Here is a 27,821-nt window from a genome sequence, read left to right as displayed (position 1 = left end):
GAGGGTCGTCCCGCGCACGCGCACAGGCGCGCCCGCCGCCGGCGCAGCCGCCCCCGCTCCGTTGCCGCGGCCCCCGCCCCGCCCGCCCCCGCTGCTGCCGCCGCCGATCCTCGGCGCGACCGCCCGCCCCTGCCCTTGCCCGCGCGGCGCTGCCCGCCGCCCCCCGCGCCGGAGCCCGCGGCGCGCCGCCCATGCGAGACCCCAGCGGCCCGGGCAGCGCGCAGCGACCCCCGGCCGCGCCAGGCATGTGAAGATGTCAGTGGGCTGTGCATGCCCTGGTGAGTGCCGCGGCGGCGGGGGACCGGGGGTGGGGGGGGCTGCCCGCGGGGCTGGGGTCCCCGGGGTGTTATGGGAGTTGGGGGCTAGCTATGGGGCTGGGGTCCCCACGGCGGTGGCGTCGGGGTCTCATTATAGGGCTGGGCCCCCAAAAGCATGAGGACTGGAGTCTATGGGGCTGGACCCTCATTGCATTGATCCTGGGATCTGCCTATGGGGTTTGGTCCCCACGGCATTGGTTCTGGTGTCTGGTTATGGGGCTGGTTCCACATTGCATTGGTGCTGAGGGGTGCTTGTGGGGCTGGGACTCCGTAGTGTGGGATATGGCTATGGTGCCAGGGTCCTTGTGGCATAGCTGCTGCGAGCTTGCCTATGGGGCTGGGGTCCCCGTGGTATTGGTGCTGGGGGCTGGCTATGGGGCTGGGTCCTCACAGCATTGGTGCTGGGGTCTAGCTATGGATCATGGGTCAGCAGGGTGCAGAAATTGGGAATCCAGCCCCATGGTATCACTATTGGGTCCAGCCATGGAGGTGGGGTTCCTGTGGTATGCCTGCTCCTTGAGCATGGGTGCATGATGCCTATCTAGGATCCCACAGCATGGGTGCTGGTGTCCGGGTATGGGACTAGGACACCACGGCATAGGTGCTGGCATCTGGTTGAGGAGTGGGGTCCCCATGGCATGGATGCTGAGGTCTGCTTAAGGGGCTGGTGCCCCATGGCATGGGCACTGGTGCCAGTCCCATGACTGGCACCTCACAGGCACTGGCTTCCAAAGGGCTGCTGGGCAGAAGCTTGTGGGGTGACTCCAAAGCAGCCCCCGTGGTTGGGGCAGTAGTTCTCTCTTGTGGCCCTGCTTCCTATGTGGCTGTGGGGCACAGGGGCTCTGGAAGGGTTTGTCTGTACACCTGCTGGGTTTGGATGCTTGGTTCCCTCTCTCTCCACAGCTGCTGTGGGGTGATTGCTGGGGACCTTCTTCCCCATCCCAGCCCCTGCACACTGCTGAGGCAGTGCTGGTGTATCCCAAGGGGTGTGACAAGTTAGTGAGGTCTCAACATCTGGCAGGGTGTTTCTGCAAGGATGCTTGCTGGGATGCCCTGTGTCTGGAGCAGGTTTGGGGCAGCTGGCCTGGCTGCATTGCCCGCTGCTGGCTGCAGAATGTTGCCGTGCCAGAGGCAAGGCAGGAATCCCAGAGGACAACCAGAATCTGCTCTGACACTGGGTCTCAGTGGAAGAGGAGGGATCTGTGTCCAGGGGCACATGGGGGTTTTGGGGATGAGGTTCTTCTGTTCCTCTGGGCTGTTGGTGTGGGGGGTCCCTGCGAGGGGACATCAGGGATGCTCCTCGGCCCAGCTCCCTTGGCAGCTTTCCAGTGGCACTTCTTGAGGGACCCCTGCGCTGGGGCCAGAGGGACGCTGTGACAGCACACAGGCCCCGTGCATCCCCTGAGGGGGTTGAATCTGGATCCCCAGTGCAGGCCTGGGCAGCAGGGTTGCCCCTTCTTGGCAGCCCCCCACCCTGTGCTGCCTGTGCTTCTCTGCCGTGTTTCCATGAAGGCAGGCGGCCCCTTCCCCCATCCTCCTCCTCCTCCTCCATCTCCCACTGGAAGCTGCCAGAGCGCTGCTTCCTCAAGCAGAAAGTCACGTGAACCTCCCTGCGAGCCAGGCCGAGCAGCCACAGCACCCGCTCTGCCAAGGCACCCCGCACCGGGGGGCTCGACACCCTCCCCCACCGACACCCAGCTTTGGCGGGGGTCCCACCTCGGCGGGGGTGAAGGCAGCTAACGACGGAGCTCCGACACGTCCCCCTGGGAGCTGGCCCCGTGCCACTGGGAATGTCATCGCCATGTTGGTGGGCGCAAAGAGGCGGGGGGGAGGGGGTTGGGGGGACAGGGTGGCCGTGTCCTCCCTCGGTGCAGTGGTGGGGAGGCTGTGAAGTCACCCCGTGGCTGGCAGCATCCCTGTGGGTGGCTTCACATGTCACCGTGTGTCCCCCCCAGCCCGGGGCGGCTGCTGCTCACTCACGGTGGGGAGGACACGCGGGTGCGTGCAACATGCATGCACATGCGGGTGTGTGTGCTCCCCAGTGCTCCCCCGCCGGGGCTGTATGGCACATCCAGAGCCTGCGTCCCCCTCCCTTTTTCCCTCCCCAGACTGTTTATCAGAATATAGAAAAAACAAGCTCTGCCGCTGGCCTCCCGCCAGCCAGAAACATTTAATGAGCCGTTCTGCCCAGGCTGCTCTTAGGGGCTGCATTAACTTGGAGGAGTTTCCTGCCTGGGAGCTGCCGCTGGGGGGTCTCGGCCACCCCTATTAGAAATCGTGCCCTCCTGTGGGGGTAACATGCTCCCTGCCATCCCCAGGGACACATCCTGCCCCGCTGCAACTGCTCTTGCAGCCCACTGGTGATGTTTTCTCTTTTCCTTTCCCCATCTGCCAGAGGTATGGGGCTTGGGGGAGCTGCCTAGCAGGGAACTGCCATGGGCCTTGTGCCTGAGGATGGTGGGGAGCTTTTGGGCGTCAGTGGACAGCTTCTGGGGTCAGTGGACAGCTGAGGAGGGGACAGACTTGGCCCCCAGTCCAGAAATGGAGGTATGAGCAGGGGGAGCATACCAGACTCATTGTGGAGCTGGAGGAGGCTGGGGCAGCAGCACCCTGGTGCTGATGTTGGTGCTGCCATCCTCTTGCATCAGGACTGACCGCCTGGCTGCTCAGCTCAGCCCTTCACACCCGACTCAGCCCTTCACACCTGGCAGGTCTTGGAACCCAGACACCATCAGGGTCCTAACCCCCAGGGGCACTGCTCTCCCAGCCTGTGCCTCACTTTCTTTTTTAATTATTATTATTATAATTATTTTTTCACCTCCATTGATGGTGTTTGTGCAGAGGGGGTAGGGGAAAGCAAAGTGCAGCTGTGGTCCCACCCCACAGGGCTGGCTCTGGCTTCATGGAACAGAAGAGACATTCCAGAGGTCAGCATCTTCCCTGGGATGCCCTGCAGGGAACCTGCCTGTGCCACCCCTTCAGCAGGAGGGAGGACATACCAACCCACACACTACAGGTCCCAGGATGAATGTGCCTGGCCAGGGGACAGCCTGATGATGTTTCCCTCCCTTCTGCTGAGCTGGCGCCATGCGTCCCCCACCGTCACGAGGCCGAGCTGTGCCACGTGCCTCCTGCGACAGATGCGCTGGGAGAGGGACGGCAGGGAGCGGGCTCAGCACTGTGGTGGGGGGGTCAGCAGCCCATGTGCCTGGGCTCCAGCTCTGAAACACCCTCCAGCAATGCTTGGCACCTTGGGGTGCCGGGGGGGACGGAGCGTGGGGCTCCCAAGGCCTCATCTGGCATGGCCGCATGCTCTTGCCTAGGCGCTGCTCTTGTTGCTGGCGATGCTTGGGTGGAAGATGCCATTTGCCTTTTCTCCCTGTGCAGCAAAGTGTCTGCCTGGTAGATGCCACTTGTGCTATATTGCTTCGCGTACTCTGGTGAAGGCAGGATGGGTTCATGGCTACCCGGTGCTTGGTGAGGCAGTTTCTCAGGAGTTTTGGGTAACTGGTGTGAGGATGGAGACATGTTAGTGCTCCTTGGGGCCAGTGCAAGCTCACCCTGCTGCCTGCTTGTCTTTGCCTGCAGAAACATGGATGGGTTAGTGTGGTACCAGCGGCTCACTGCTGGGTGTCTGTGCCTTGATCCGAGTTTACTCCAGAAATAGTGTTGTCTGCTCAACACAAAGCTGCTGTGAAAGCAGCTCCCCCGGGGAGTGGGTGGGTGCCAGCCGACCAGGATGAATCCCCCAGGGCAGGAAGGTGTCCTTGCCACTCGGGAGTGCTTGTGGACAGCAATGCACTAGCCTGGTGGCTACATGCCCCCAGGCAGGGCAGGAACAGCACCCGCCCAAGCACCCTCTGCCTGTCCCCTGCATGTTTAGCTCACTTGATTCCTGCCACCCTCCCCCTTCTGCTGCGAGATTCCTTAGCCACATGTGTGTTGCTTGTACAGACGAGGTGTGGGGCTGTCTTGCTTGCTGGGAGCACGCGTGCCCGTGTGCGATGGCTGCCCGTGTACTGGAGTGCACTGCACTGCCAGCACAGCAGGGTGACATGGGGTGACACGGGTCCTGTGGGGCCACCGTTGTGTGCAGTGTGGGTGCACCCCTGCTTTACCCTCTGCCTGGGAAGCAGCGGGTGTCGGGGCTGGGTGCCCCCTCCCCGGGGCGGTGGGTGCGGGCAGGATGGGGCTGGGTGACCGTTATCGGCCTGGCTGCAGGCTGAGGCTGTGGTTTCCTGCCGGTGCCTGGGGGGGGACTGAGGGGGAGGGTGCTGGGAGCTGGTGGGGCCGCTGAGCCCCACCTGGAGCAGGGGTGATGGCAGTTGTCTGCCCAGGACCCCTGATACTTGTCTTGGAAACTCTTCTGTGCCAGGATGCCATGGCCACAGCAGGAGTGATGCTGATGGGTTTGGGGAGGTTTTCTGCAGCGTGCTCACAGAGGTGCAGGAGTGTGGGCTGTGCACAGATGCAGGGTGTCCTCCTTGGACAGCCAGTGTCTGCTGGGAAAGACAGGACCCTGCAGAGCTGTCAGATCAGCCCCCCATCACCCTTCCCTCTCAGGCAGGTTGCTGATGGGAGTGAACGTTAGACTGGGGTGTAATCTCCCCTGCTGCAGGCACCAGCCCCTGCCTGGCCTCAGCCCCTCCCTGCCCGTGGGGCAGCTGATAACATGCTGCCCACGCCCCTCTGCAGCCCCTTTTTCAGGGAGGCCTGAGACCCTCTTTACATGGTTTATGCTTTGCCCCTGGTTTTGCAGGATCAGCAGGCAGGTGTGTCACCAGGGGTGACAGTGCCTTCCCCCCAGCATGGCCCCTCAGTGTGAGGGCTGTGGAGGGTCCTGTTTTCTGTAGGAGCAGCAGCCCCAGCCCCCTTCCTACACTCTGAGGGGCTGGTACTGGGAGCACAGCCAGGTTTCTGCAGCACAGCCCAGGTGGAGCTGCCTCCTGAGCCAGTCAGGGACACTGACCATGCCAGGGACGGAGTTGAGCCAGGGCTGGCAGGGTGTCAGCCCCCCATGGTTTGTGCAGCCCCCCACTCTGCAGCAGCTGGTTGCACCAACCTTTGCTGTGCCACACACATCCTCTTCAGGCCAGAGTTGTGCAGAGCTCTGGGCAGGGGTTGCTGGCAGCTGCCCACCCTCTTTGCCCTGCAGGGTGGTGTGTGAGAGCTCCTGCCCTCCTTGTCTCCTGCCGCCCCAGCTCCTGCCGGCGGGGAGGCAGAAGCAGACAGCAGCAGGCTGGCATGCAGCTCTGCCGGGCATGGGGCAGGCCCAGGCACCCCCACCTGCCTGCACTGACTGGCCCGGGGTGAGCCTGGGGCAGCTGCGGGCAGCGGCAGGCAGGAGCAAGGCAGCCGGAGCTCTTTCCCCTCTGGGACGGTAGTGCTGGAGCTGCTGGAGGAGCCCGGCGTGGGGCAGCGGGGCTGGGGTCAGGAGTGGGGATGCTGCCAGGGCACTGGGGTCACCAGGCTGCCAAAAATCCTTGCAGTGAGGCATTTCCCAGCTGAAGCTGGGAAGACGCTGTCACATTCCTCTGAGCTTGGCAGCCCCTGCCAAATCTGGGTAGCCACCATGTGCCATGGTGTCCTGCCTGCTGCCAGCCCATGCGTGGCCAGAGGCTCAGACCAGCAGTGAGGTTCCCCCTGAAACCCAGGGGTGCCCCCAAGCAGGCTGGACCAGAATGGATGTCTGCTTCTTGGCAGGTGCTGGACCTGGAGCTCAGGGAACCTCCATCCCTGTTCCATGGTGGCCGTGTCCCTGCTTGGCCTGGTTGGTGGGGAGGAGGCGGTGGCCGCTAACAGGAAGGACACGCATGTTAGCAACAAAAACACGGCAACAAGAGGAAGCAGAAGCAATGCATTATTGATGGAGCTATTTGATGCTGCTATATTCAGAGAGCCACTCTGGAGTGCTGTGTGAGGAGTGGCAGGGGGGTGGGCTCTGCCGGCAGAGGCTTACCTGCTTCGAGCCAACCAGGTGTGGCCATGGCACTGGGAGATGTCCCCTGCCTCCTCCCAGAGAGCTTCCAATGTGTGAGAGCATGTTGATTTGTGGGTACCAGGGTGCATACCAGCCCAGTGCTTCTCCTTGTGGGGTGGGGGTTTGATGGCAGCTCCCACCCTGCAAATCTCTGTTGGGGTGTCCAGGGGTCCTGCTTGGGAGGCAGAGGGGAAGGGAAGCAGCAGGCCAGTGACCAGTGTGCTCTCCCAACTAGGGTGAGAGTCGTTGGAGCTGTTGAGGGCTGTGCCTTTGTTTTTCTCTAAAGCAGCAGTGCCTGCCCCTTGGGGGATGGAGGTCTTTGCTAGGGGTACAGAGAGGAGGCACAGAGTGCTCTATCTGTGCAGCCATTCTGCACATCACCCTCTCCCTGCCTTGGGATCTCAGACCCAGCTGGGCTGCAGGGACCAGCCCCAAGCCAGGAAAAGGGCTGTAAAATGAACCGTTCTTGTAACATGAGAGAATCCACCTGGAGCCTCTGGAGGAGCCTTAAAAGCCTGCGGCTCTGGCAGGCTGGCCCCGGGCTGCTGCCAGAGGGGCCAGGGCTCGCTGCTGCGGGTGGCCATTGCTGGGGCTGAGCTCTTGCAGGACGCACGTTGCCTTTTCTCAAGGACAGCACAGGAACACTGCAGGGCATTTCTCTGGTGCTAGTGCCACGGGGAAACCCCTTGCCAGCAGGACCTGCCAAAGCCTGCTTGCTGACTGCACCTTCTCCTTGGAGCCTGCAGCTAGCATGGCAGCTCTGCAGCCAACCCACTGTGCTGGATGGAACAAGGTGTGATGTGAGGGTGAACACCCTGTATGGACCCTATGCACTTTGGGGTCCTGCGTCCTTTTCTAATCTTTCCCCCCTCCTCTTGTTTTGAAGGGAATGGGTGCAAATGCGTACACTTGGTTGCTGCCATTTCCTGCTTGAGTACTCAGATCTTCTCTGACCCTTTTGGGATGCTCAAGATGTGACCCTGTAACTTCCTGCCCTGGCAGGCAAGCTTTTCCTCCAGTCCCTGTGTGTTCCTCCTGCTTCTGGGTGTCTGGAATAACTTCTGGTTTTGAAGGGTTAATCCCAGGAGCCCCCAGGATCTGCGTGACTCACTGTTGAGTTTCGAGCCTCCCCCAAGCCTCTCCCAGGGAGGGATGGAGCCATGCCTTCTCCAGCCAAAAAAGGGGGCCCCTCCTGCCTCAGATCTCCCCTTGGTCTGGGCATGTATTGCTTTAGTGGGGTGATAAGCCCCTGCTTGAGAAACAGGGAAGCAGTGCATGTTTATGTTTGAAAGGTGGGAGGATTTGGGGGGTGATGGTTGCTGCTGTCTTGCTGAAAGGGGGGCTCTGGGGTGCATGACAGGCTGCACAGCTGCAGACTGCATCTGCATGTGTGACACAGTGTGCCCTGGTCTTGCCATGTATTGGGCAAGTCCAGGAGGTTTAGAACTATCAGGCCAGTCTGTCCCCCTGTGCAGGCTATGCCATTTGCAGAGCTGGCAGATTTTTATTATTATTTTTAATATAAGCATGTGTCTGCCTCCCTGCCCTATGCCTGTGCCTACTGGGGCCCCATCTGGGGGTCAGAGCATGCCTTACCTCTGTTGCCCTGCTCACTTAGGATCCCTCATGTCTTCTCTGTGAGCACACTGAGCCCTGGCCACAGGGGTCAGTGAGACCTGGGCATTGCTCAGCTGCCACAATCCCCATCAGATTCTGGCCATCTGCCTCCCTGGGATGCATCCCTATGCTCTCCTGCTCCCTGTGTGCTGTCTGAAACCAGCACTGGGTGTTGGAGCAGAGCTGGGCTTTGGAGAGCCCAGGTGGATGTAGGTCCCTTGCTAGAGGAGGGTGGAGGCTGGGATGCAGGGGATGCAGTGTCCCATGACAAAAACACGGGGAGCAGGAGTTGCCCTCTGCTCCCCCCACTCTGCAGCCATGAGCACGTCGCCAGGAAGGGGCTCCCCCCACCGCTGTTGCCACCACACACACTTCCCAGCTGCATCCCAGCCCTTCTGCTCTCCATCCAGCATCTATTTAATTATTAACTCAGCTATAACCATAAACAGCTGGGGCTGCTGCAGCCACGTGGACCAGTCCAGCACTGTCGTCAGAGCCGAGCAGGGACACGTGAGCAGTCCCAGAGGGCTGCTGAGCCCCGGGATAAATTGCTCAGGGCATGTTTGGCATGGATGCTCTTAGCCATGGAGCCTGGGGAGCAGTGGGGCCTCCTCTCTGGTTGCCCTAGCCTTGGCACCAGTGCTTGGAGGTTCTGTCAGAGGAGCAAAACACCCTTTTTTGCAGGGTTTTGCAGTATTTGGCAGTAACAGCATGGTGGTGAGCGCTGGTGGTTGGCTGTGCCTCATGCATCCTTGAGCCCTGGAGTGGGAGCAAGGAACAGGTGGGCTGTATTTAGTGGCCTATCTTGACCAGGGGGGCTGTGCTGTGCTGTAGCTGTCACTGGTGTGATGGCTGTTGTGGTTTATTGGCCTAATGACGGCGGGTGACAGCCAGTCTCAGCTATGTGTCGCCTGGTGCCACAGAGATGCAGACTGACAGGGGGACAGACAGCCATGGGGTCGTGTGTCAGGGTGCTCACTGCATCCCCCCTGCACAGTCCCTGCAGCACTCACAACATGGGTGCCTCCAGCTGCATGTGCCTTTTGTAGAGCAGGGTTTCACTGAGATTTTGGGATTTACAGTGAGCTTTTATCTTGGTTTATCTGGGTTTTATAAAGAGTTTTGCTCTTGTTTATCCACATGACCCTGTGAAGTGCAGCTTACTGCAGGTTTGCCTGCAAGGGGAAGGGGAAATAAGGCATGATGTAGTGATCGGGAGCAGCGTGGGGATGGAGCCTTGCTTGACCAAGGGGTGCAGGGAACTGGAGCAGGCAATACTACTGCCGGCTTGTCCTCTGGTGCAGGGCTTTGGGGATTCACAAGCATAGAGGAGGGAACACCTGCAAAACCTTGTGGCTGAGGTTTTGTGTGCATTGTTGGGGGGTACAAGCATGCTTGGCAGGACCTGACCTGTTGTGGCTGCTGTTTCGGGGAGGGGACAAGGCATGGGCCCATCCATGTGAGCGAGGGGGTGTGGGAAGGTGTGCATGCCCTGGGCGTGGGTGAACACCCGGATGGGGGTGTGCCAGGAGGTATTTGGAGAGACGTGCGAGTGCATGCCAGCCCGTCAGCGTGCACGCCATCCTGCATGTGCAAGCCTGGATGCACCAAAGCGCGGGTGTGTGTGCCTGTGACAGCCACTACTGCTGAGACCAGCTCTCCCACCCAGAGCTGGGGGCTGTTGGGGTTGTGCGGGGAACCTATATGGCCCTTATAAGCCCACCCTATGGGGCTCTGGGGTCATGGCTTGTATCCCTGCTGCGGGTTCTCCATCTGGGTTGGAAGCACTGGTCTGCTGGTGTGATTTGCCAGAATGAAGAGCTGGAGCTTGAAAGGGACAGGTGTGGGGCAAGGGGGGGTGGAAAAAATTGGAATTCTTTGTAATGGAAATGTTCATAGGGAGATTTGTTTTATAATGAAACTAGGCACTTTTGTAAAAATTCCTAATTGGAAGACCTTGGAGTTTTGTTAAGGAAAAGAGACCCTTTGGGTTTGCTGGCAGTGGCAAACCATCACATTTTATTTTTAATACTCCCTGACAAAACGGTTGCGTTTTTTTTCTTCACCAGAATCTGGGGGAAGGGAAAACAAGTTCCAGAGAGAAAAATCCTGAAAAACTTCAAAGAAACCCCAAACCAAACTAGGGAAAAAGTATAATTTTATTGGAACTTTCGCGGGGGGGAGGAAACCTTTGGCCGTCCTGTGCCGAGTTCCTCAACGGGACCCGGCTCCCGCATCTTTCATCCCGGGGAGCGCCGGTACGGGGCTGGGTGGGAGGGAGGGGGAAGGAGCAGCTCTCCGGGGACCCCCTTCTTTAGCTATGTGAGCACCCACGGCAGCGAGAGGCCGGGTTGGGAGGGGGGGGGGGGGGGGGTGTCGGTGTGGGGGGGAGCGGTCTCCGCCGCCGCCGCAGCCATTGTGGTCCCGGCCGCGGCGCAGACAAAGGAAGCGCCCCCGCCCCGCCCCGCGCCCCGCCCGCCCCGCCCCGCCCCCGCGGCGGCCCAGCGCCCGCCCGCCCGCCGCCCGCGCTGCCGCCGGACCCCCGCCCGCCCGCCGCCGCCGTGAGTCACCCCGCCCCCCCCCCCCCCCAGCCCCCTCCGCGCCAACCCCCACATACCCCGTGGAAGTTTCCCGCTCTCGGTTTACCCCCCCCTCTCCCCACGTCCCCAGTCCCCACGGTGGTGGCCCCGCTCCGGCGGAGCAGAGGAGGGCCGGGGTCCCGCCCGCGCCGACCCCGCGCCTGCGAAGTTGTGCGCGGCCGCACCGCGCCGCCGCTCTCCGCCCGCCCCCCCCGTGTGGCCTGGGATCCCCGCGGCAGGCCCCGGCCTCCTGCCCCCTCGGATCCCCCCGCCCCTTTGCCCCTGCTCAGCTCCATCCCTGTTCCCAGCTCCCCTCTCCATCCCTTCTCAGGTCCCCGGTCCCTCTCCTCCCCCTCACTCACCAGTGTATCTCTGGCCCCCCAGCTTCCTTCCCCTGCCTTTTCCGCACACCCCACCCCCTCGTCCGCTTGTCCCCCCAGCTTTGATCTTCCTGCCCAGCTCCCCTGTACCTCTCCTCTGCCCCAGCTCCCCTGTGCATTCCTGGACCTCCGGCTTGTTCCTTCTTCACCAGCTCTCATGGCTGTTTCCCTCCTCCCTGCCTGTCACCCCAGCTCCCCTCTCCATCCCCCAGGTCTTTCAGAAGGCACCCTCAGCCCTTTGGGGTTCTGCCGGCAGCCCCATGCCCCACTGTGCCCTGCTCCATCCCAGCCACAGCTCCCTTTGTTCTTCCCCAGGCTCCTTCCCCTGCCCGAGCCCCCTGACAGCTGCCCCACGCCCTCCCGGTCCCCCTGTGCCTGCTGTCACAGGGGCTGTGGGACCGGTGCCCAGCTCTGGGGGCTGCACACCCACCTCCCCTCTCTTCCCCTTGCAACTTTATCCTTGCCCACAGCTCAGAGGGTCCCACCAGCCTCCCATGAGTGCCTTGGAGGGAATGAAAGATCCAAGGGGTGCAAATGCAGTGGGGCCATGCATGTTCTCACAGGAGCTGCCCCATTTGGGGGGTCTGGGCTCAGAGGGCTATATTTGCAGGGGTCTCATCCTCCCTGGCTGACAAAGCATCAGCTCGGCCTGGGGCAGCTGGAGTGGGGGCCAGGCTTGGGGTGGGTGCAGCAACCTTGGGGGTTGGGGAAACTTGGCGCTGGAGCTCCAGTTTGGGAATCAAGATGCATGCTAGTGCTGTGGAGTGGTGTCTTATCCATGGGGGTGTTCCCCTGAAGCCCCCACAGGGGGAGCGTGCTGCGCTGATCTGGGGTGGCTGGCTGGGCTCTGACTTCCAGCGGTCCCTGCCAGCCTGCTTGCCCAGGATGGGTGATAAGATAAGCACCCCAGGGCAGTACTGCCAGGGTTCCCTTGGCACAGGCAGCTCCCGATCCCGTTTGCTGCAGCTCTGGCACGGCAGGAACCCAGGGAGCAAGCAGTCACCGGCTTCAGCCAAGGCTGGTGTGGAAGCAGGAGCCTGAATGAGTGGTGGCAGCCGGTCTGTGGTGAGACACAAGCTTGGAGGCTGTGGGGTCCTGTGCAGAATCGCCTTCTGGGGCATGGAGTGGGGCACCTACCCCCTATTGCAACACCCCAGCTGCTTCCTTCTCACCAGGATGGTCTGAGCTGGCTTGCGGCAGCCATGGGAGCAAACACCCCTTCCTAGGGTCTTCCCAGCTTGTTCTGCCTGTGCTTTTGATAGCACCTTGTCTTGGCGATTTTGTAGCAACTCCTTCAATGTTAGTCAGGTACTGGCTCTTAACTGCTTCTGTTGTCAGTCCAGGCAAATGTGGAGATCTTTATTCCTTCTTTAAAGCCTCAGGTTTTAAAGTGTTCTTACTGTGGGAGAGTTGTGTGGCTTGCAGGAGAACCAACTATGTTTTCTACCTCCTGATTTAATAGAAATCCCAGGTCTGTGATCTGAGCTTGCCTTCAAGACAGTAGAGAAGCGCCAAGCAGAATAACATGCAAGTTGTGTTGCTTCAGAAAGGGAAAGAAAAGTTGTTTTACAAGTGGGGGCACAGGCTGATGTTGGAGAGTTTGGTGATACAGGGTTTTTAGTGTCATTCGTTGGGGGATTTTTCCCCTTGGCCACAGCAGGTTACAGTCTATGTAAAATAGAAAGAAGCCAGTGAGAAGCCACTTAAGTTCATTTGCAAGCAGAGGTGCCCTGAGCTAGGGACCTCAAGCTTCCTTTGGCTTCTTTTTGGAGAGTGGTGAGAGCTGACAGCCTCTATCCTCCCCAGTCCCTTGAGATGCAGGAGTGGAGGGTGAGGTGGACCAGCCCTGGGCCCCTTCCTTGTCTGGTGGCTGGCAGGGCAGCAGCAGCACTTGTCCACAAGTGATCTCTCCCAGCACGCCAGCCTTTCCCTGCGCTTGCAGCTCTGCACTGGTGTGAGCTTGTGGTGTCTGTAAAAAATATGAACCCAAGGTCCTGTGTTGTGGCAGAGCAGCTGCAGTACTTCTAGCCCTCTCCTTGGAAACCTCCAGGCAACCCCGGGACAGGGTGCTCCTGCAGTTCTTTGCAGCATGTGTGTTCATGGGTTGTAGTGCTTGCCATGATGAGGTTTGCTGTCACACCGGTTGGTGTTGTTTAGAGCAAACTGGTGTTGCGACCAGGTATGCCCAGGTGAGAAGGTTTCCCTAGGGCTGTGCCTTGGTGGTGTTGACAGTTTCTACAGTGTTGTGCTGCTGGGGCTGGGAACTGGGTTGCTGGAACCTTGGGAGCACTAGGCAGGTGTGCTTGGCTGGACCCTGTCTCTTTGCTTCTGGGGTTATGACCCCATCCTGCACTGGTTGTCCAAAGCCCTGATGCCGGTGACAGCATGTGCTGTCGAGCAGCCACAAGCGTTTGCTTTGTCCCCCGTGCTGCCAGTGGCCCTTTGCTCGGCATCAGCTTCCTGCATCGTCTCTTAAACTGAGTCCTTAAGAGAGAATAGTCCAGGCATGGGGGTCAGAGGCTTGCCCTGACAGCTTGAATAGGCAATGGAGCTACTTTGCAAGCTGCTGCGAGCAGGTTCCCACCACTCTTGCACTGTCCCTCCCACTGGAGGAGACAGCAAGTGATCCAGCCCTTGGGGCTAGCACTGCACCCCAGCATTGAGGTTCGCCCCCTGGGTGCTCACCACCCTGGTGGGGGCAGCGGGAAGGCGCCAGCTCCCACCACATCCCCACAGTGGGAGTTATCCAGCTTTTTTTTCTCCCCCATTCCCTGGAGTGGGCGGCTGGCCGGCTGCCAGGGCTGCGGGGCTCTTGCTCGGATGCAACATGGAGCGAGGCGGCTGTCGGGGGCCGATGTCTCTGGAGACTACGCGTCCCAGCGTGCAGCACTCGGCGGCGTTGGCAGCGGTGGGAGCGATGTGAAGCATTGCATCCCGGGATCGCGGCTCTCCATGCGCCACGTGGGGGCTGACAGCCTCCCATAATCCGAAGCTGCAGCGCTTGGGGGCCTGGGGTATCAGCTCAGGGATCCGCCCTGCAGCCCAAGGGACGGACCTCATCCTCTTGCCACCACTTCTCTGCCCTCCAGCTCTCCCAGGTGGATCCTGTCCCTTCGGAGGGCTGCACAACACTGTTTGGAGCTGTGAAGTTCTGCTCCTCCACACGTGTCGCAGGCAATGAGATGGGACCAGGAGCAGAGATGCTGGCTGCAGCCTCTGCAGGGCTATTGCTGCGGCTGTTAATTTTTCTTAGCTGCTGCAAAACCTAAAAAAACTTTGAAGATGAAAATCCTAGTTTGTCAGGTGGTTTTTTTCACAAGATGCTGACAAGGGTGTTTTTTCCAGCTCACACCACCTTCTTTGTTTGTTTGTTTGCCAATGCTGCCCTGGTGTGTGCTGTGGGAGGGACAGGAGCCCAACCACCACTGGAGCGCCACAGGGTGACAGGGCCATGGGGTGGAGGGGTCTCGGTGAGAGGGAAAGAGGCCGTAAACGTAAAAGGTGCATTCCTGAGGGTGAAACTGGCAGCGTTTGATTACGGATCATCTTTGAGACAGCAAGCCGAAAGGAGTAATTAGGGACAGTGGGATATTTCCCCGAGAGTCGCAGGAAATGACTGCCTCATGGTAAGTTGATAGTAGTGGAGCTGAAACTGGGTTATCTGTGGGATTGCATCTGGGGCTTGCAGCCTTGGACGTGATTCAATTTTCAGGCTGTTTTGCAATTGTCAGGGCATGCTTTTCTCCCATTTTCCCTTCTGGAGAAATCCCTGTCCACATGTCAGAATCATCTGAGAGCCTGAATGGGAAAGAGGAGGCTGCTGCTAGACCCAGGGGTTCCACAGGGCAGCAAGGTCCCCTGGATCCCCACTGAGTACCCAGCTCTGCAGGGTGCCTTCCTAGGAGACCCTGGGTTCTGGCAGAGCTGAGGCTGCAGGACTGCTCTGAACCTCATCCCCCAAATCCACATCCCTGACTGGGTTCTCCTTACCCAGAGCTTTTTGGATAATGCTGCCTTGCCATTTACATTAGGTTTGTCGCTGTGTAATGATTAACTACAACTAATGATTATTCCTCTGGCCATCCTGGTGAGTTTGCAGACCACTCAGAGAGGAACACTCACTGGTCCAGGCTTCTTTGTGTGCTGCTTTTGTACCAGTGTTGCAGGATGTGACCTGGAGCTGGGGCACACGTCCCTCCCTGCCACCTTGCATGCAGGGGACACCGTGTGCAGCCATGTGGAGTGGGCAGTGAGGCAGCTCGTGGTCGAGATAATCTCTGTGGCTGGCTCAGATGTGTGGCTTGAGAAAAGCAAGAGGGTAATCCCTGCACTCAGCAGGGCAGGCAGTGCTGCAGGTTTTGCCTCTGTGTGGGTCAGGGCTGGTCCACATGCTGGCCACGTTCAATCTCTGGGTGCTTCTGTGTTTGTGGCATCATCCCATGGTCTCCTCCAGGAGCATCCCCAGACAGCTCGGCATCCTGGGAGCTTCAGCTGGGTCATTTCTGCATTTCCAGAGCAAATGGGGGTGCTGCAAATTGAGATTGTTGCCATGTATGTCTCAGGCCATGCCTTAGTGTGTGCTGCCTGGGGTCCTACCAGTATAATAACAAAACTGGAGTTTGCAACTGGCCTCGCTGCATCCCCTCTGCTCTGAAAAAGAGGAGAAAGAAGAGGTGAAAGCAGGTTTGTGGAGACTGCTCTGTGTGCTTCTGCCAGTCCCAGTTGCTCTGGATACTTCTCTGTGTTTGACCCCAGCCCTGCCAGCTTCCTTAGCAGCAGACACTGTCACCTGGCAAATCCTTGCGAATTATTTGAGATGCTGCCTTGCACCTGGCTCTGGAGAGCACCCTTCTGGAGGGCACCCTCCCAGCAGCCCTGCTGGCAGGGCTGGGCTGGGAAGATGGATTTCCTTTCCTTGTCACAGCTTCCACACCCCGGCGAGGCAGCCCTGCGAAACAATGCCGCTATTTACACTTTGAAGCCTCGTTAGGCAGGCAGGAAGCAGCAGGCAGGGTGCATGCTGGGAGACAGCGACTGCCTTTAGCCAAGGCTAAGCCCTTCTTCCCAGCCCGGCTGCTGGGAGGAGCAGGATGCTCCTCTGCTGAGCTGTAACCCTCCAGCCTCTTACAAGCCCTGTTCCTTCGTTTGTTTTTAAAATTTTTTTTGTTGTTTGTTTTTTTTGTTGGTTTTTTTTTGTTGTTGTTGTTGTTGTTTTTTTCTTTTTTTAGCCTCTGGAGCTCCTTGTTGCTGATCAATGCTGATTGCACAAAAAATGCCTGCCTGGCCAGCTGGGAATGGGTCCTCTATGGGATGGTTCCTGCCAGTGGCTGAAAGTGTAGGAGCGAGACACTGGTGCTGCTTTGCCTTTGTCCATAGCAGCTCTTTGCCATTGGTTGGAGTGAGGGGAGCTTAGGCAGTGTTTTTTCTCCCCAGTAGACACTAGGGAGGGTTCTGTGTGTCCCCTGCCCATACAGGTAGCTCCCTGGCCAGCGCTGGTCTCAGCTCATAGTGTCCCTGTTGTCTCCTGACTCAGGTGCCTGCCATGCTCTTGGCTCCTTGAGGAACCTGATGCTTTGGGGGCTGGATTAGGTTTTAACTGTTCCTTCTCCAGCGAACCACCCCAGCAGCGCACCAGAAGAGCTTTCCCCATGAGGCTGGCAGCTCAAAGGCAGGGAAAAAGAGAAAAGGCAGGTAGAGGGTTGGGCAGTGCCAGGCTGTATGTGACTCACCATCATAGCAGAGCACTTGCCTTCCCTTCCCCTGGCACTCACCTTCCTGTAATTACTTCTTTGCCCCAGCTCTTGTGGCTGCTCTGTGCAACACCAGCCAGCTCCATCCTGCCCCTGGCCAGGGACCTGGCCTCTGCACAGGGTGCTGAGCCAGGGCATCCTTCTGCGGAGTTCCCTTCTCCCATGCCTCTTCACCAAGGAGGAGCTGTGGGGCTGCCTGCCTGGCCATGGGCACTGGGATGTTTGCTGGGACCTGCCCAGGCTGGTAGCTTGTCAGCTGCAGCGTCAGCCTGATTTTGTTTCTTGCTGGCCACGTGCATGTTTTCATGGTGCTGGGTGAGCACCTGGTTGTGGCCACGGGGAATCTCTCCCATTGGCTTGGGGTCTGCAGGAGCATCATACATCCAGCCACCAAATGGCATCCCTGCTTGCATCAAGCCTGCCCGGATCCTGCTTGGATCCTTTGTGCTCAGAGCAGGGGTATGGGAAAACATGGGCTGAGGCCAAGTGCTGGGCTTGTCTCAGGAAGGGCCGCGTGCTACAGGTCTGGATCACTGACCTGATCAACTGACCTGTGCCCAACAGGACAGGGCTCGTGGGGAGCTGGGGCAGTGTGAAGGGGAGAGACAGTGATGGAGGGATCTCCCAGATGTGTGACCCTTTTGTGGGTAACGATTGGTGTCACTGTAAAGTAATTGCATTATTTCATGTAATGCATGTCCTGCGATTGTCGCAGTGACCATGGAATTTGGATGGCCATTTTTAGCATCATTTAAAACTACTGAATCCAGCAATTTATGCTGCATAAAAATATTTCTTAGTCAGGTTATCAGAGTTGCTGAGATCCCATAACAGGCCCCTCTTTGCTCCTGTACATCCTGAGATAAGTCACTCAGTGAAATTCCAAAATCAGGTTGTGTCTGTATTAACCTGCTTGGGAAGGCCCAGCATGGAAATGGATGCTTGGGTTGGAACAGCAGGCTGTCTCATCTGTTGTCCCACCTCCAGGAGCAGAGTTAGGGAAGAGCATGAGAAGCAGAGTGGACAGAGAGATGTGTCCCTCTGATCTCATCACCCCAAGAGACCCTCCTGCACCCCAAGAAGTGAGATGGGGACTGAGGACAGCAAGAAACCCTGGGGGCTTTTTCCTTCCATTGCTCACTGATGAATCAAAACAAAGCATTGGAGGATGAGACCTGCATCTGACTATTTTATCATGTTGACTAGAAACAAGCACTTCAGCTTTCCATCTCCAGCCGCTGCTGTCTCTGCTTAACAAATTGTTTCATTTTCAAGAAAAGATGCACGTTTTTGGAAGTTTCCTGTGCATGAAGCACACTCAGCATCTGTCATTTAACAGCAGCACAGAGGAAATGGAAATGTTGTGTTGCTAGCGAAATTTCAGTGTAATTATAATTTCCATTATGTGCAAGTTGACAGGGATTAAAGCAGAAAGCAAAATTCCCTTGTACCAGCTCTGACCTTCCCATTAAAAAAAAAAAATTATGAAAACATTAGGTAAGAGAAAGGGGCTGATGTTAGCAGCTGTATGAGAAATTGTGCCATGGCCCACTTATCCTCACTGCAGGTGGGCAGGAGTGAGGAGCAGGAGCAGCAAGCCCCTGGCAGAGCAGCCAGGCTGGCTCTAGCCCTGTGGGACTGGTGTGTCCTGTGTGGGAGAGGCTGGGCTTGGCTGCTGCAGGGTAACATGGTGAAAGTGCACTGGGGCCCCAAGAAGACAAGATTTGAGGAGTGAAATGCAGATTTTTGCCTGTTGCCAGTTGTATTTAACTTGGGAAGTAACTCTCTCTACTTTTGACCAGCCCTTGCTTGCTCAGCTGTGTGTGTGATCCCTGTGGCTGTGGGCTGGGGATCCCGAGCAGCTCAGCAGTGGTGAAGCCCTGGTCATTCAGGCTCCTGTTTTGGCTTAGGCCAATTATAGCAGGTTGCAGCAAGCTGCACATCTCTGTTCCCAGTGCCCGTAGCACTGCTTTCCTTAACCCTGGTGGTGCTTTTTGCTCCCCTCCTTCATCTGTCGCAGTTGGGTGACTGCATCCTTCCCAGCAGCCTGGCCATGTGGCAGTGTTCAGCATCTTCCGGACACTTCCCTCCACCGCTGGGTTCGCTCTGTGCAACACCGGGTGGCAATCCTGGTGGCTTGTGGGTGTCGGGAAGTACCCAGCCCAGGGCTGCGGGGAGCCGATGGGGATCCCGCCTCGGCCCTGGTGTGGCAGCAGTCCCGCACGGCTGGCTTTGTGTCCCCCGCCTGCGGCATGGCGGGGGGTGACGTGCCCGTGTGAAGCGGGGCTGGCTGAGCCGGTGGATCCGGAACTGCCTGGCAGCTCGCCCGCCGCTGCGCCCCATCCAGGTCATCCCGTCTGCCCGGCTGCTCTCTGGGGGGAGCTGCGTGCCTCGGCAGCGCCTGGGACCAGCGTGCCGGGTCCTGCCATCCGCGGGGCGCGCCGGGGCTCTCATGGGGCGCAGGGAGGGGTGCTGGCAGCCGCTCCTCCTGGGAACCTGTCCCAGCACTGGGAGGGGGCCAGCGAGTGTGGGAGCCCCCAGCTGGTCTCCCTCAGGAGTCTGGACAGGCCTGGCTATGTTGGGGTGGCTGGATCTGGTGGGCATCCCTGTGCCTGGATCCCGGGCATCGGTGGGCTCCAGGTTGCTTTCGGAGCTGGGTGCTGGCTTGCATATGTTGCACACTCCGTTGCACTCCACATTGCACCCTGTGGGCTCCTTGTCCTTCACCCCAGTGCTGTGAGGGACAGTGAGGTGTTGGGGTGGTTCAGTCAGGGGCCAGGGGATGGTGTGTGGGGTCTCTCCCTCCACCTGGAGCCTGGTGGCCGCCTCTGGCCTGCTTGAGCAGCAGATGGTGGCTGCCTGGGGACCTACCATCCGTCCCTCCCAGCGATTATTCACCCGTCGCCATGGCGATAAAAAGGTCAGCGAAAAGATCCCTTGTGATTCCCAGGTCAGGTCGGTCGGATTAGAAGTGGTGTAGGATGGAGGGCTGGGGGAAGCAGCCAGCTCCCCAGCCAGCATCCCCCCACCTTGGCTCACCAGCTGGAATGTCCCCCTCAGGCACTACCCGTAAAGCGAGGCCAGCTGAGACCTGACAAACTCTGGGCATCAGTGGGAAATCCCTGGGGTGGAGCCCAGCCCCTCCAGCTGCTGATCCTGAGAGCTCAGTGTGACCCTGCGGGCCCCATCCTGTACAGGGAAGGCCTGGAGCTGTGTACAGGGTGAAGGGGCCCGGCTGGATATTGGGGGGAGCAGAGGAGAGATAAAGCTGTGCTGATGGGGACTTGGCTGGTCCTGCATCCTTCATCCTCCTCTTTGCAGCAAGGTTTTTCTCCTTGTGGGGCTCCCCCAACTGACCTATGTCCCCTCTCTCTCTCTCCAGGCTGTTCCTCTAAGTCATTCAAGCTGTACTCGCCAAAGGAGCCCCCAAACGGCAACGCCTTTCCCCCCTTCCACCCAGGCACCATGCTGGATCGAGATGTGGGGTGAGCTGGGGCCTGGGAAGGGGTCTGTGAGGTTGGGGGTCCTCTGTAGTCCACACGTTAGGGTCTTTCTGTCCTTCTCCTCAGCAGCAAACAGAGACGGTAGCATGTGGAATTAATGTAAAGGGAGAGAGAGGATCAGAGCACCACCACAAGTGGGACTGGGTGGAGAAAGGGTGATATTTCAGATGAAGGGAGACCTTTCAGGGTCCCTGAGCTGATTACATCCCCTGGGATGACCCAGAACAGAAAGCAATCCCAGCTTCTGCCAAAAAAAGCCCCTTCTCCAACCTCTGTCCCTGCCTGGCACATCTCTGGAGATCTGTGGGCCGTCTCCTGGTTGTGGTAGAGCAGCCACTGGTATGAAGTAGAGCCCAGTTTTAGGGGTGCAGGTCGCCCCAAGGGGACATGGGGCATTGGCAGCCAGGCTGCAGCCCGTACCATGCGTATATGAGCAGTGATCCTGACCTCCTGTTGCTAGAGGTGAGCAGGGAGGTAGACCTCCTCCAGCACTGATCTGCCTGCATTTCTTTCCACCCCCAGACCTACTCCCATGTATCCACCAACGTACCTGGAGCCTGGAATTGGGTAAGAACGGGGAGCTGATGGGGAACCTACTAGGAGGGGGACTTGTACCCTTGGTGGGGATGTCTTGGCAGGGCTGGCACTCTGCTGGCCACAGGGGTTTCTGGGGGGGGTTGCTCGGACTCTGCCCAGCTCTGGAGGGGCTGTGCATCCCCAGCTGCAGGACTGGGACTCCTCCTCACCTGATGCTCCTCCCTCTCTGACTGCTTGTTCTGCTCTCTGGGCAGGAGGCACACGCCATACGGGAACCAGACAGACTACAGGATATTTGAGCTCAACAAGCGGCTGCAGAACTGGACAGAGGTGGGAAGCTGTGGGAGGAGGGCATGGCTGGGGCAGGGGGACTCCTAAGTGTGTGTTTTGGGGATGGGGTCCTCTGCACTTCCTGCACTTGCAAGCTACCTTGACTCAAGGAGGAATCCCCTTGGCAGCGGGTTCCTTCCCTGCTGTGCAGGTCCCTGTGCACCTTGTCCCTCACATAGCCTTGAAACAGGGCTCATCATTCCTGTCAGCACTCAGCTGAGAGCCCAGCCCCCCAGCAGCTGTCTGTCTGTCTCTCTCTCCTCCCTGTAACTTGGCATCTCTCTGGTGTTCCCAGGAATGTGACAATCTGTGGTGGGATGCCTTCACTACGGAGTTCTTCGAGGATGATGCCATGTTAACAATCACTTTCTGCTTGGAGGATGGACCAAAGAGATACAGTGAGTAGTAGCCCTCCTTCCCCAGGGCACTGCATCTCCAGCAGGACATGCAGTGGTTGTGCTGTGCTGGGGGATGCAGGCAGGGTGTCAGGGCTCAGCTGCCTCCAGCTGGCAGGAACTGAGGGGCCTCCTTCCTGTGCAGCCCCAGGGCACGTCTGAGTGAACCAGGTTTACTGACATTTTCTTCCTCTTTCTCCCACTGCAGCAATCGGCCGGACACTGATTCCTCGTTACTTCCGCAGCATCTTTGAAGGGGGGGCCACAGAGCTCTATTACGTGCTCAAGCATCCCAAGGAGTCTTTCCACAACAACTTTGTCTCGCTGGACTGCGACCAGTGCACCATGGTCACCCAGCATGGCAAGCCCATGTTCACCCAGGTACTGGCAGCATCTGCAGCTTCTCCTGCCCCTCTTGTCTTGGTGCAGCATGTACTCAAAACAGCTGTGGTCCTTTGTGTCAAGGGACATTGATTTCCGTGGCTTGTTGGGTGCCATGCTGTAACTCCACATACCTCAGTCAGCCTTGCAGCATCCCCTTGTTGCAGAGATGCCCTGGTTGCTGTGGGTTTGGCTTGTGCCAAGTCCTATGGCAGGCAGGAGCAAACCTGGAGGGTGTCCTAGCATGCAGCAGTGGGTTCTCAGGGGTCTGGGCTGAGGGAAGGGGACAGCAGCCTGTGCCTGACCCTGTGCCCTGCCCAGGTTTGTGTGGAGGGGCGGCTGTACCTGGAGTTCATGTTCGACGACATGATGAGGATAAAGACGTGGCATTTCAGCATCCGCCAGCATCGAGAGCTCATCCCCCGCAGCATCCTTGCCATGCATGTGAGTACTGCCCTGGAAACTCCCTCAGGGTATGAGTGACAGGGCTGCTGATCTCCTCTCCCTGCTGCAGACCGTTACCAGCCTGGATGTGTCTGAGACATCTGTCCCTCTCACTCCTAGGCACAGGACCCACAGATGCTGGACCAGTTATCCAAGAACATCACCCGCTGTGGGCTTTCTAACTCCACACTCAACTACCTCCGAGTAAGCATGCGAGGAACAGGGGGATGCAGCTCTGATCCCAGGGTGGGGAACCTCGGGTGGGCATGTCTTGTCCTCTCAGCTGCCTGACACACCTGGCTGCCTTGGGGTGCCAGTAGGCAGCACGGCAGGTTTTGCAGGAGGAATTTTGCAGATGGGCTGCTGGGAGCTGGGGCTCAGAGGTTCTGCCAGAGCCCACAGGCTCCCAGCACAACTTTGGTCAATGCAGCACAATTGGCTGCCCAACAGAGGGGCTTTTGCTGATGCCTGGAGCATCATGGTGTAACCCCATGTCTGTCTACTTCCTGCAGCTCTGTGTAATCCTAGAACCAATGCAGGAGCTCATGTCACGGCACAAGACCTATAGCCTCAGTCCCCGGGACTGCCTCAAGACTTGCCTCTTCCAGAAGTGGCAGCGGATGGTCGCTCCGCCTGGTGAGTCTCGTGCTGCCTGCTCTTCTGCCTGTGGGCTGTCTGCTCCGGCCCTGCTCTCAGTGGAGGAGTCTTCTTCCAGCCCCAGAGCCTATCCCTAGCCTCATCTTGTGAGGCTGGGGGCAGTTAGCTAGGCAGCCAGCTTCAGCTTCTGCTGGTCTGCCTTGCTGCTGGGGCAGAGTTGGGCTGCAGGCAGCCAAGTGCTTCCTGCCCAGGGGCTGCCAGCTGCTCCTAGAAAGAAAAGCAGAGAAAGAAATCTTCCCTACATCCTCTCCTGCCCTCTGTTCTGTGGAGACAGTGAAGCTATGGAGGCTGGGAGGGTGGCAATGCTCCCCCTGGGGGTGTGGTCCTTGCAGAGAAGGGGCTGGGGGGCACCGGCTCCTTGTCAGGGCTGACCACATCTTCCTTCTCTGCCAGCGGAGCCAGCGCGGCAGCAGCCCAGCAAGCGCCGGAAAAGGAAGATGTCAGGGGGCAGCACCATGAGCTCTGGTGGAGGAAACACCAACAACAGCAACAGCAAGAAGAAGAGCCCAGCCAGCACCTTTGCCCTGTCCAGTCAGGTACCTGTAAGCATCCCGTTTCCATTCTCTCTTCCTCCCCCGGGGTGGAGGGGAGGGCTCCCTGCCTCAGCCCCCAAGAGTGGGTAGGGGCAGACCTCTGGGGTCTGTCCCAGCTCCTTCTGGGTCTTTCCGGATGATGGGGAGGCGGTGGGAGGTGTCCCAGCTGCCTTCCCAGAGCTGCTTGGCTCCACTGCCAAGGGGGTGAGGATGTGCTGCCCCAGATGATGCCTGAGCCTTGGGTCCTGAGATGTAGATGAGGAGGTGGTCCTGCAGCTGTGGAGAGGGGCTGCGGTGTTGGGGGTGGATCTGGCGGCCCGGGCTCCCCCCACCTCGATTATGTTTCGGGACCGTCTCCCCTTTCAGGATGTGATGGTGGTAGGTGAGCCCACATTGATGGGGGGGGAGTTTGGGGACGAGGACGAGCGGCTCATCACCCGGCTGGAGAACACACAATTTGACGCCGCCAATGGCATTGACGACGAGGACAGCTTCAACAACTCGCCGGCGCTGGGGGCCAACAGCCCCTGGAACAGCAAACCACCCTCCAGCCAGGAGAGCAAGTCAGAGAACCCCACGTCGCAGGCGTCACAGTAACGGCCCCCCTGCCACCCCGTGGACTCAGTCCCAACCAATCTACCTGTACATTTGCAACGGAGAGTGACTGGGAAGTGGCGAGGTACCGGGGCTGGATCGGTGCCACATGGCCAGCCAGATGCACGGCCCGGGGCATATGCCAGGCGGGCAGCCCCAGCCCTCGCCCCCCACCGCCTCCCCGCTCCCCCCACGCCTGCCTCCCCACAGGACCCCAGGGCAGGGGTGGGTTTCCAGGGCTGTGGCATCATTATTCCCCCTTCTCTCTCTTCCTCCCTGCTTCTTCCCTGGAGAACTTTTCATCCCTGCCCCAATGTGCCCAGCCGCTCACTGCCTGCTGAGCAGGGGAATGAGGAGGGAGGTGCTGGCAGCGGCTGGCGCTAGCAGGAAGCTGGTGGTGTGTAGATTCTGTGTGTTGGGAGTCTGGCACAGCCCAGAGACCCTCTTCCTCCCTGGGTCCTATGGCTGGGGTTTTCTGGGCTGTCACCTGCAGCAGGGTTGCACATTCCCAGCCCAACCTGGGTCTGGGGCAGGAGAGGGGAGCAGTGATGGAAAGCCTTCCCTGTGCTGCTGGCTCTGCCACAGAGCCTTCTCTGGCTGGGGTCAGATCCTGCTGCGCTGGGGTGGTGTTGAGGATTGGGCCCTGTCATGTTTCTCCACTCCCCTGCACCCTCCCCTTCCCCTTGCTCCCTGGGGGCAAGAGCACAGCAGGGCCATGGGGGGACTCTGTATATAGGAAGCGTGTAGAGGGACTTGGGGGGGCTGAGGGGGTGCACAGAGGACCCATGGCTCTGCTAGAGCAGCCGGTGCCCTTGCTCTCTGCCCGCAGCCCCTGCTTTTACCCCTGCCTTGCGTGAGTCTGCCTGGGGCCCCTTTGCAACCCCTGGCTCCTGGTACCTCCTACTTTTGTCTTTTTTTAAGGAAAAAAATAATATTATTAAAATTGTAAGTTTAAAAAAAAAAGAAAGGAAAAAAAAAAATTGGGAAAAGCCCTTCCCAGCCCCTTCATCGGTCCTCCCCTCCCTGCCCTGAGCCCTCTCACCCTGTCCTGACTTTTGTACAGGCTTCTTCTCTTGGGAGTCTCATTTTATATCCAGTTCGGAGAGCTTCAAACCAAGGAGAGACTTTGCAGACTTCCTTTCTAATCCCTCCAGGGGCTGGGGGGAGCAGCCCCCCTACTCCCTCCTCAATGTAAATCTTGTGTGCTGTTGTCCCTGCTCCCTCCCCCTCGGGTTTGTGTACCTCGTGCTTGTACATTTCCGCGCTGTAGACAGTGTGTACGATACTGTTCTTTCAATGTGTTATCACTAGAGCAGGTGCCTCCATTGATGTTAGGGGAAACAAGAAAAAGAATAATTTTTGGGGGTTTTTTGGTTTAAAAAAAAAGAAAAAAAAAGAAAAAAAAAATTCCCTTCCAAGGCTTCTTCCAAGGAGAAGATGGGAGGTGCCAGGGGAGGGCGTTTGTGCTCACCAGCTCACCCCAGCAGCCTCAGAGGGGAGATTTGGGGGAGTTGAGGGTTAGGGCTGTCTGTGGGTACCCCCAACATCACCCTGACCATGGAGTTGCAGCAAGTGGTGCTGTGGGGGTGGCCCAGGGTGGGGGGACTGCCCTGGTGTAGGGATGTGTATGTGTGCAAGAGTGCGTGTGTGAGTTTTGTGTGTGTGTGTGTGTGTGTGTGTGTGTGTGTGTGTGTGTGTGTGTGTGTGTAAGGGAGCCTGGGGCGGGCAGAGCAGCCCTGCAATTTGGGGGAGAGGGGGTGTGCACCCCACTCCCTATGTGAGACACACCTGCCCCCCTCCCAGCTCCCCCCTGGGAATCACACAGCATGTGTTCCACTGTCCTGTGGGGCTGGCTGGTGTCCCTGGGGGGCTGACCCCCACACAGCGGGTGTTGCCTGCACCCTGTATCTCACCCAATTGTGTCTGAGACTGCAGGGGGTGGGTGGCCAACCAGGGGTGGTGGGACACCCTGTGTCCTTCCTTCTGCTGTCCCTGGGGTTGGGCAGGGGAACAGAGCCCGTTTGGCTCAGCCCAGGCCTGATCTCAAGCCCAAAATGCCCAGAGAGATGCCTGTGCTAGCTCCTGGGCCCCTCCATGGGCAGCCTGGATGCAGAGGACTCAGCCTGGTGGACCCCCAGCCATAGGCATGGGGAGTCCCCAAGGCCCCTTTGCAGGATGGGCTGTAGGCTCCCAGGGTGGGAGCCCAGTGTGGTGGGGCCAGGGGCTCTGCTTCACAATTAAGGTACGATTCTTGCCACTGTGCTGCTGGGCTCCTGTGGAGAGTGCAGAGCCCCTGGTGCCCCCCTGCCAGGCACACTGTAATGCCTTTTTGGGGTTTTTTTGGGGTTTTTTGTTTGGTTTTATTTTTGTTTGGGGTTTTTTTGTTTTGGTTTGGTTTTTGGTTTTTTTTTTTTTTGTTTTTTTTTTTTGTTTGTTTGTTTGTTTGTTTGGGGGTTTTTTTGGTTTTGGTTTGGTTTTTTGTTTTTGTTTTTTTTCTTCTTCCTCCCCCCATAGTTTGTGCCATTTATGAGTCATGTATGGTACCAATAAAATGACTTTTCGGTTTGAGGCTGTCATGAGCACTTATTTTCTGAGCATGGGACCTGGCTGGTGTGGACAAGGCAGGAGGGGGTCCCCCGTGCTCCCAGTGCCCTGGCATGGATATATGGGCAGAGGGCTCGGTGATCTCTCAGTATGATGCTGGCTTGCCTCGGGCTGCTGATTTCCAGCCAGGTACTGGCCTGCTCCCTGCTGTGCTGTGGAAAGAAGAAATCCCATCAAGGACATGGGGCTGCTGGGAAACAGCCTGTCTCTGAGCCAGACCAAACAAGCATCTCAGGGCCTGCCCTGATACCAAGGTGATGGTCATTTTCCCTGGGGAGCAGGAGGGGTTGGTAGTGCCCCACCATGGGAACAGGGCAGCAGCAGCCAAGTGGTGGGCAGGGATTCTGGGGGGCGCAAAGGAGGGGCAGTGTCTCCCCTCCGCCAGATCAGAAGGCACAGAAGCAGCCTTGTGCATGGGGGCTACCTTGATCTTTCAGAAGCTGGGGGTCCCCACACCAGTGCTGGAGGCAAGGTGCTGATCCTGGTTCCCCTGACCAGCTGGCCCCAGGAATGTATTCTATTGTCTCCATAGGATGGGGGGGTTCTGGAGACTGGTAGGCCCAGCCATGGGGACACGGGGCTTAAACTATGGGTGTCTCACTAAATGCAAACCCTGCCCCCCAGCTGAACATCTTTGGGTAACGCTGGCGTAAGCAGGTCTGGCAGTAACGGGAGGAAAAAGGGATGTGGGGCCAACAGAGCTCCTGGAATAGGGCTGGTGCAGGGGAAGGTGGCAGGTTCAGTCCCTGTACTTGGAGCAGACCAGGGCTTGGTCTGACATCTGCACCAAGGGATGTCACCTTGTCGTCCTCCCTGATGAGTCTGTGGTCAGGGGTTTGCAGGACACCCATGCTGTGGTGGGAGCTCATGGCTGGGTAGGTGGGAGCAGGATCCTGCCTTTGCACAGCTGTGGGAGCTCGGCACATGCTAATTTGGAGGGGGTTTGCAGCACCCAGGACAGCCAGCCCCATCCCATGTGTGGTCCCTGATACCCAGCTCTACACTATGCCCCCTGCCCCCAGGAACTGGCAAAGGGTCCTGAAGCAACACTTTGTGGTTGGGATCCAAGAAAGAAAGCTCAAGGATACTCGTGAAATTGCTATATCAGTCCCAGTGCTGTGAGAAACTTAGTGGTTCTTTTCTTTTCTTTTCTTTTCTTTTCTTTTCTTTTCTTTTCTTTTCTTTTCTTTTCTTTTCTTTTCTTTTCTTTTCTTTTCTTT

The 27,821-nt window shown here is 58.4% G+C and overlaps 1 protein-coding gene across 5 annotated transcripts; it reads left to right on the top strand.

The window, feature by feature from the left end:
* LDB1 (LIM domain binding 1) lies at positions 1–26,563 on the top strand. 5 transcript variants are annotated; one of them, XM_071748494.1, is made up of 11 exons: positions 1–278; positions 20,006–20,108; positions 20,649–20,693; positions 20,918–20,993; positions 21,289–21,391; positions 21,597–21,769; positions 22,091–22,213; positions 22,334–22,417; positions 22,726–22,849; positions 23,264–23,406; positions 23,770–26,563. In XM_071748494.1, the coding sequence occupies exons 1-11, from the start codon at positions 254–256 to the stop codon at positions 23,998–24,000; spliced, it is 1,230 nt and encodes a 409-aa protein (XP_071604595.1). In that variant the 5' UTR covers positions 1–253; the 3' UTR covers positions 24,001–26,563. The 5 variants fall into 5 exon arrangements, with proteins under 5 accessions (XP_071604595.1, XP_071604594.1, XP_071604593.1 ...); XM_071748493.1 differs by having other exon boundaries at positions 2–278; positions 23,264–23,412; XM_071748492.1 differs by lacking the exon at positions 1–278 and adding an exon at positions 1,909–2,124.
* The last annotated feature ends 1,258 nt before the right edge of the window (positions 26,564–27,821 follow it).

The sequence above is a fragment of the Heliangelus exortis genome, chromosome 7 (genome assembly GCF_036169615.1).
Source record: "Heliangelus exortis chromosome 7, bHelExo1.hap1, whole genome shotgun sequence".
NCBI lineage: Eukaryota > Metazoa > Chordata > Aves > Apodiformes > Trochilidae > Heliangelus > Heliangelus exortis.
Note: the sequence above shows the minus strand (reverse complement) of the source record. Positions and strands in the feature narration are given on the sequence as shown.

Coding starts and splice junctions, on each gene's coding strand:
- LDB1 (XM_071748493.1), top strand. CDS start 254: ATGTCAGTGGGCTGTGCATGCCCTG. Junction 20,994..21,288: donor GGCTGCAGAACTGGACAGAG/GTGGGAAGCTGT, acceptor TGGTGTTCCCAG/GAATGTGACAATCTGTGGTG. Junction 21,770..22,090: donor GCAAGCCCATGTTCACCCAG/GTACTGGCAGCA, acceptor TGCCCTGCCCAG/GTTTGTGTGGAGGGGCGGCT.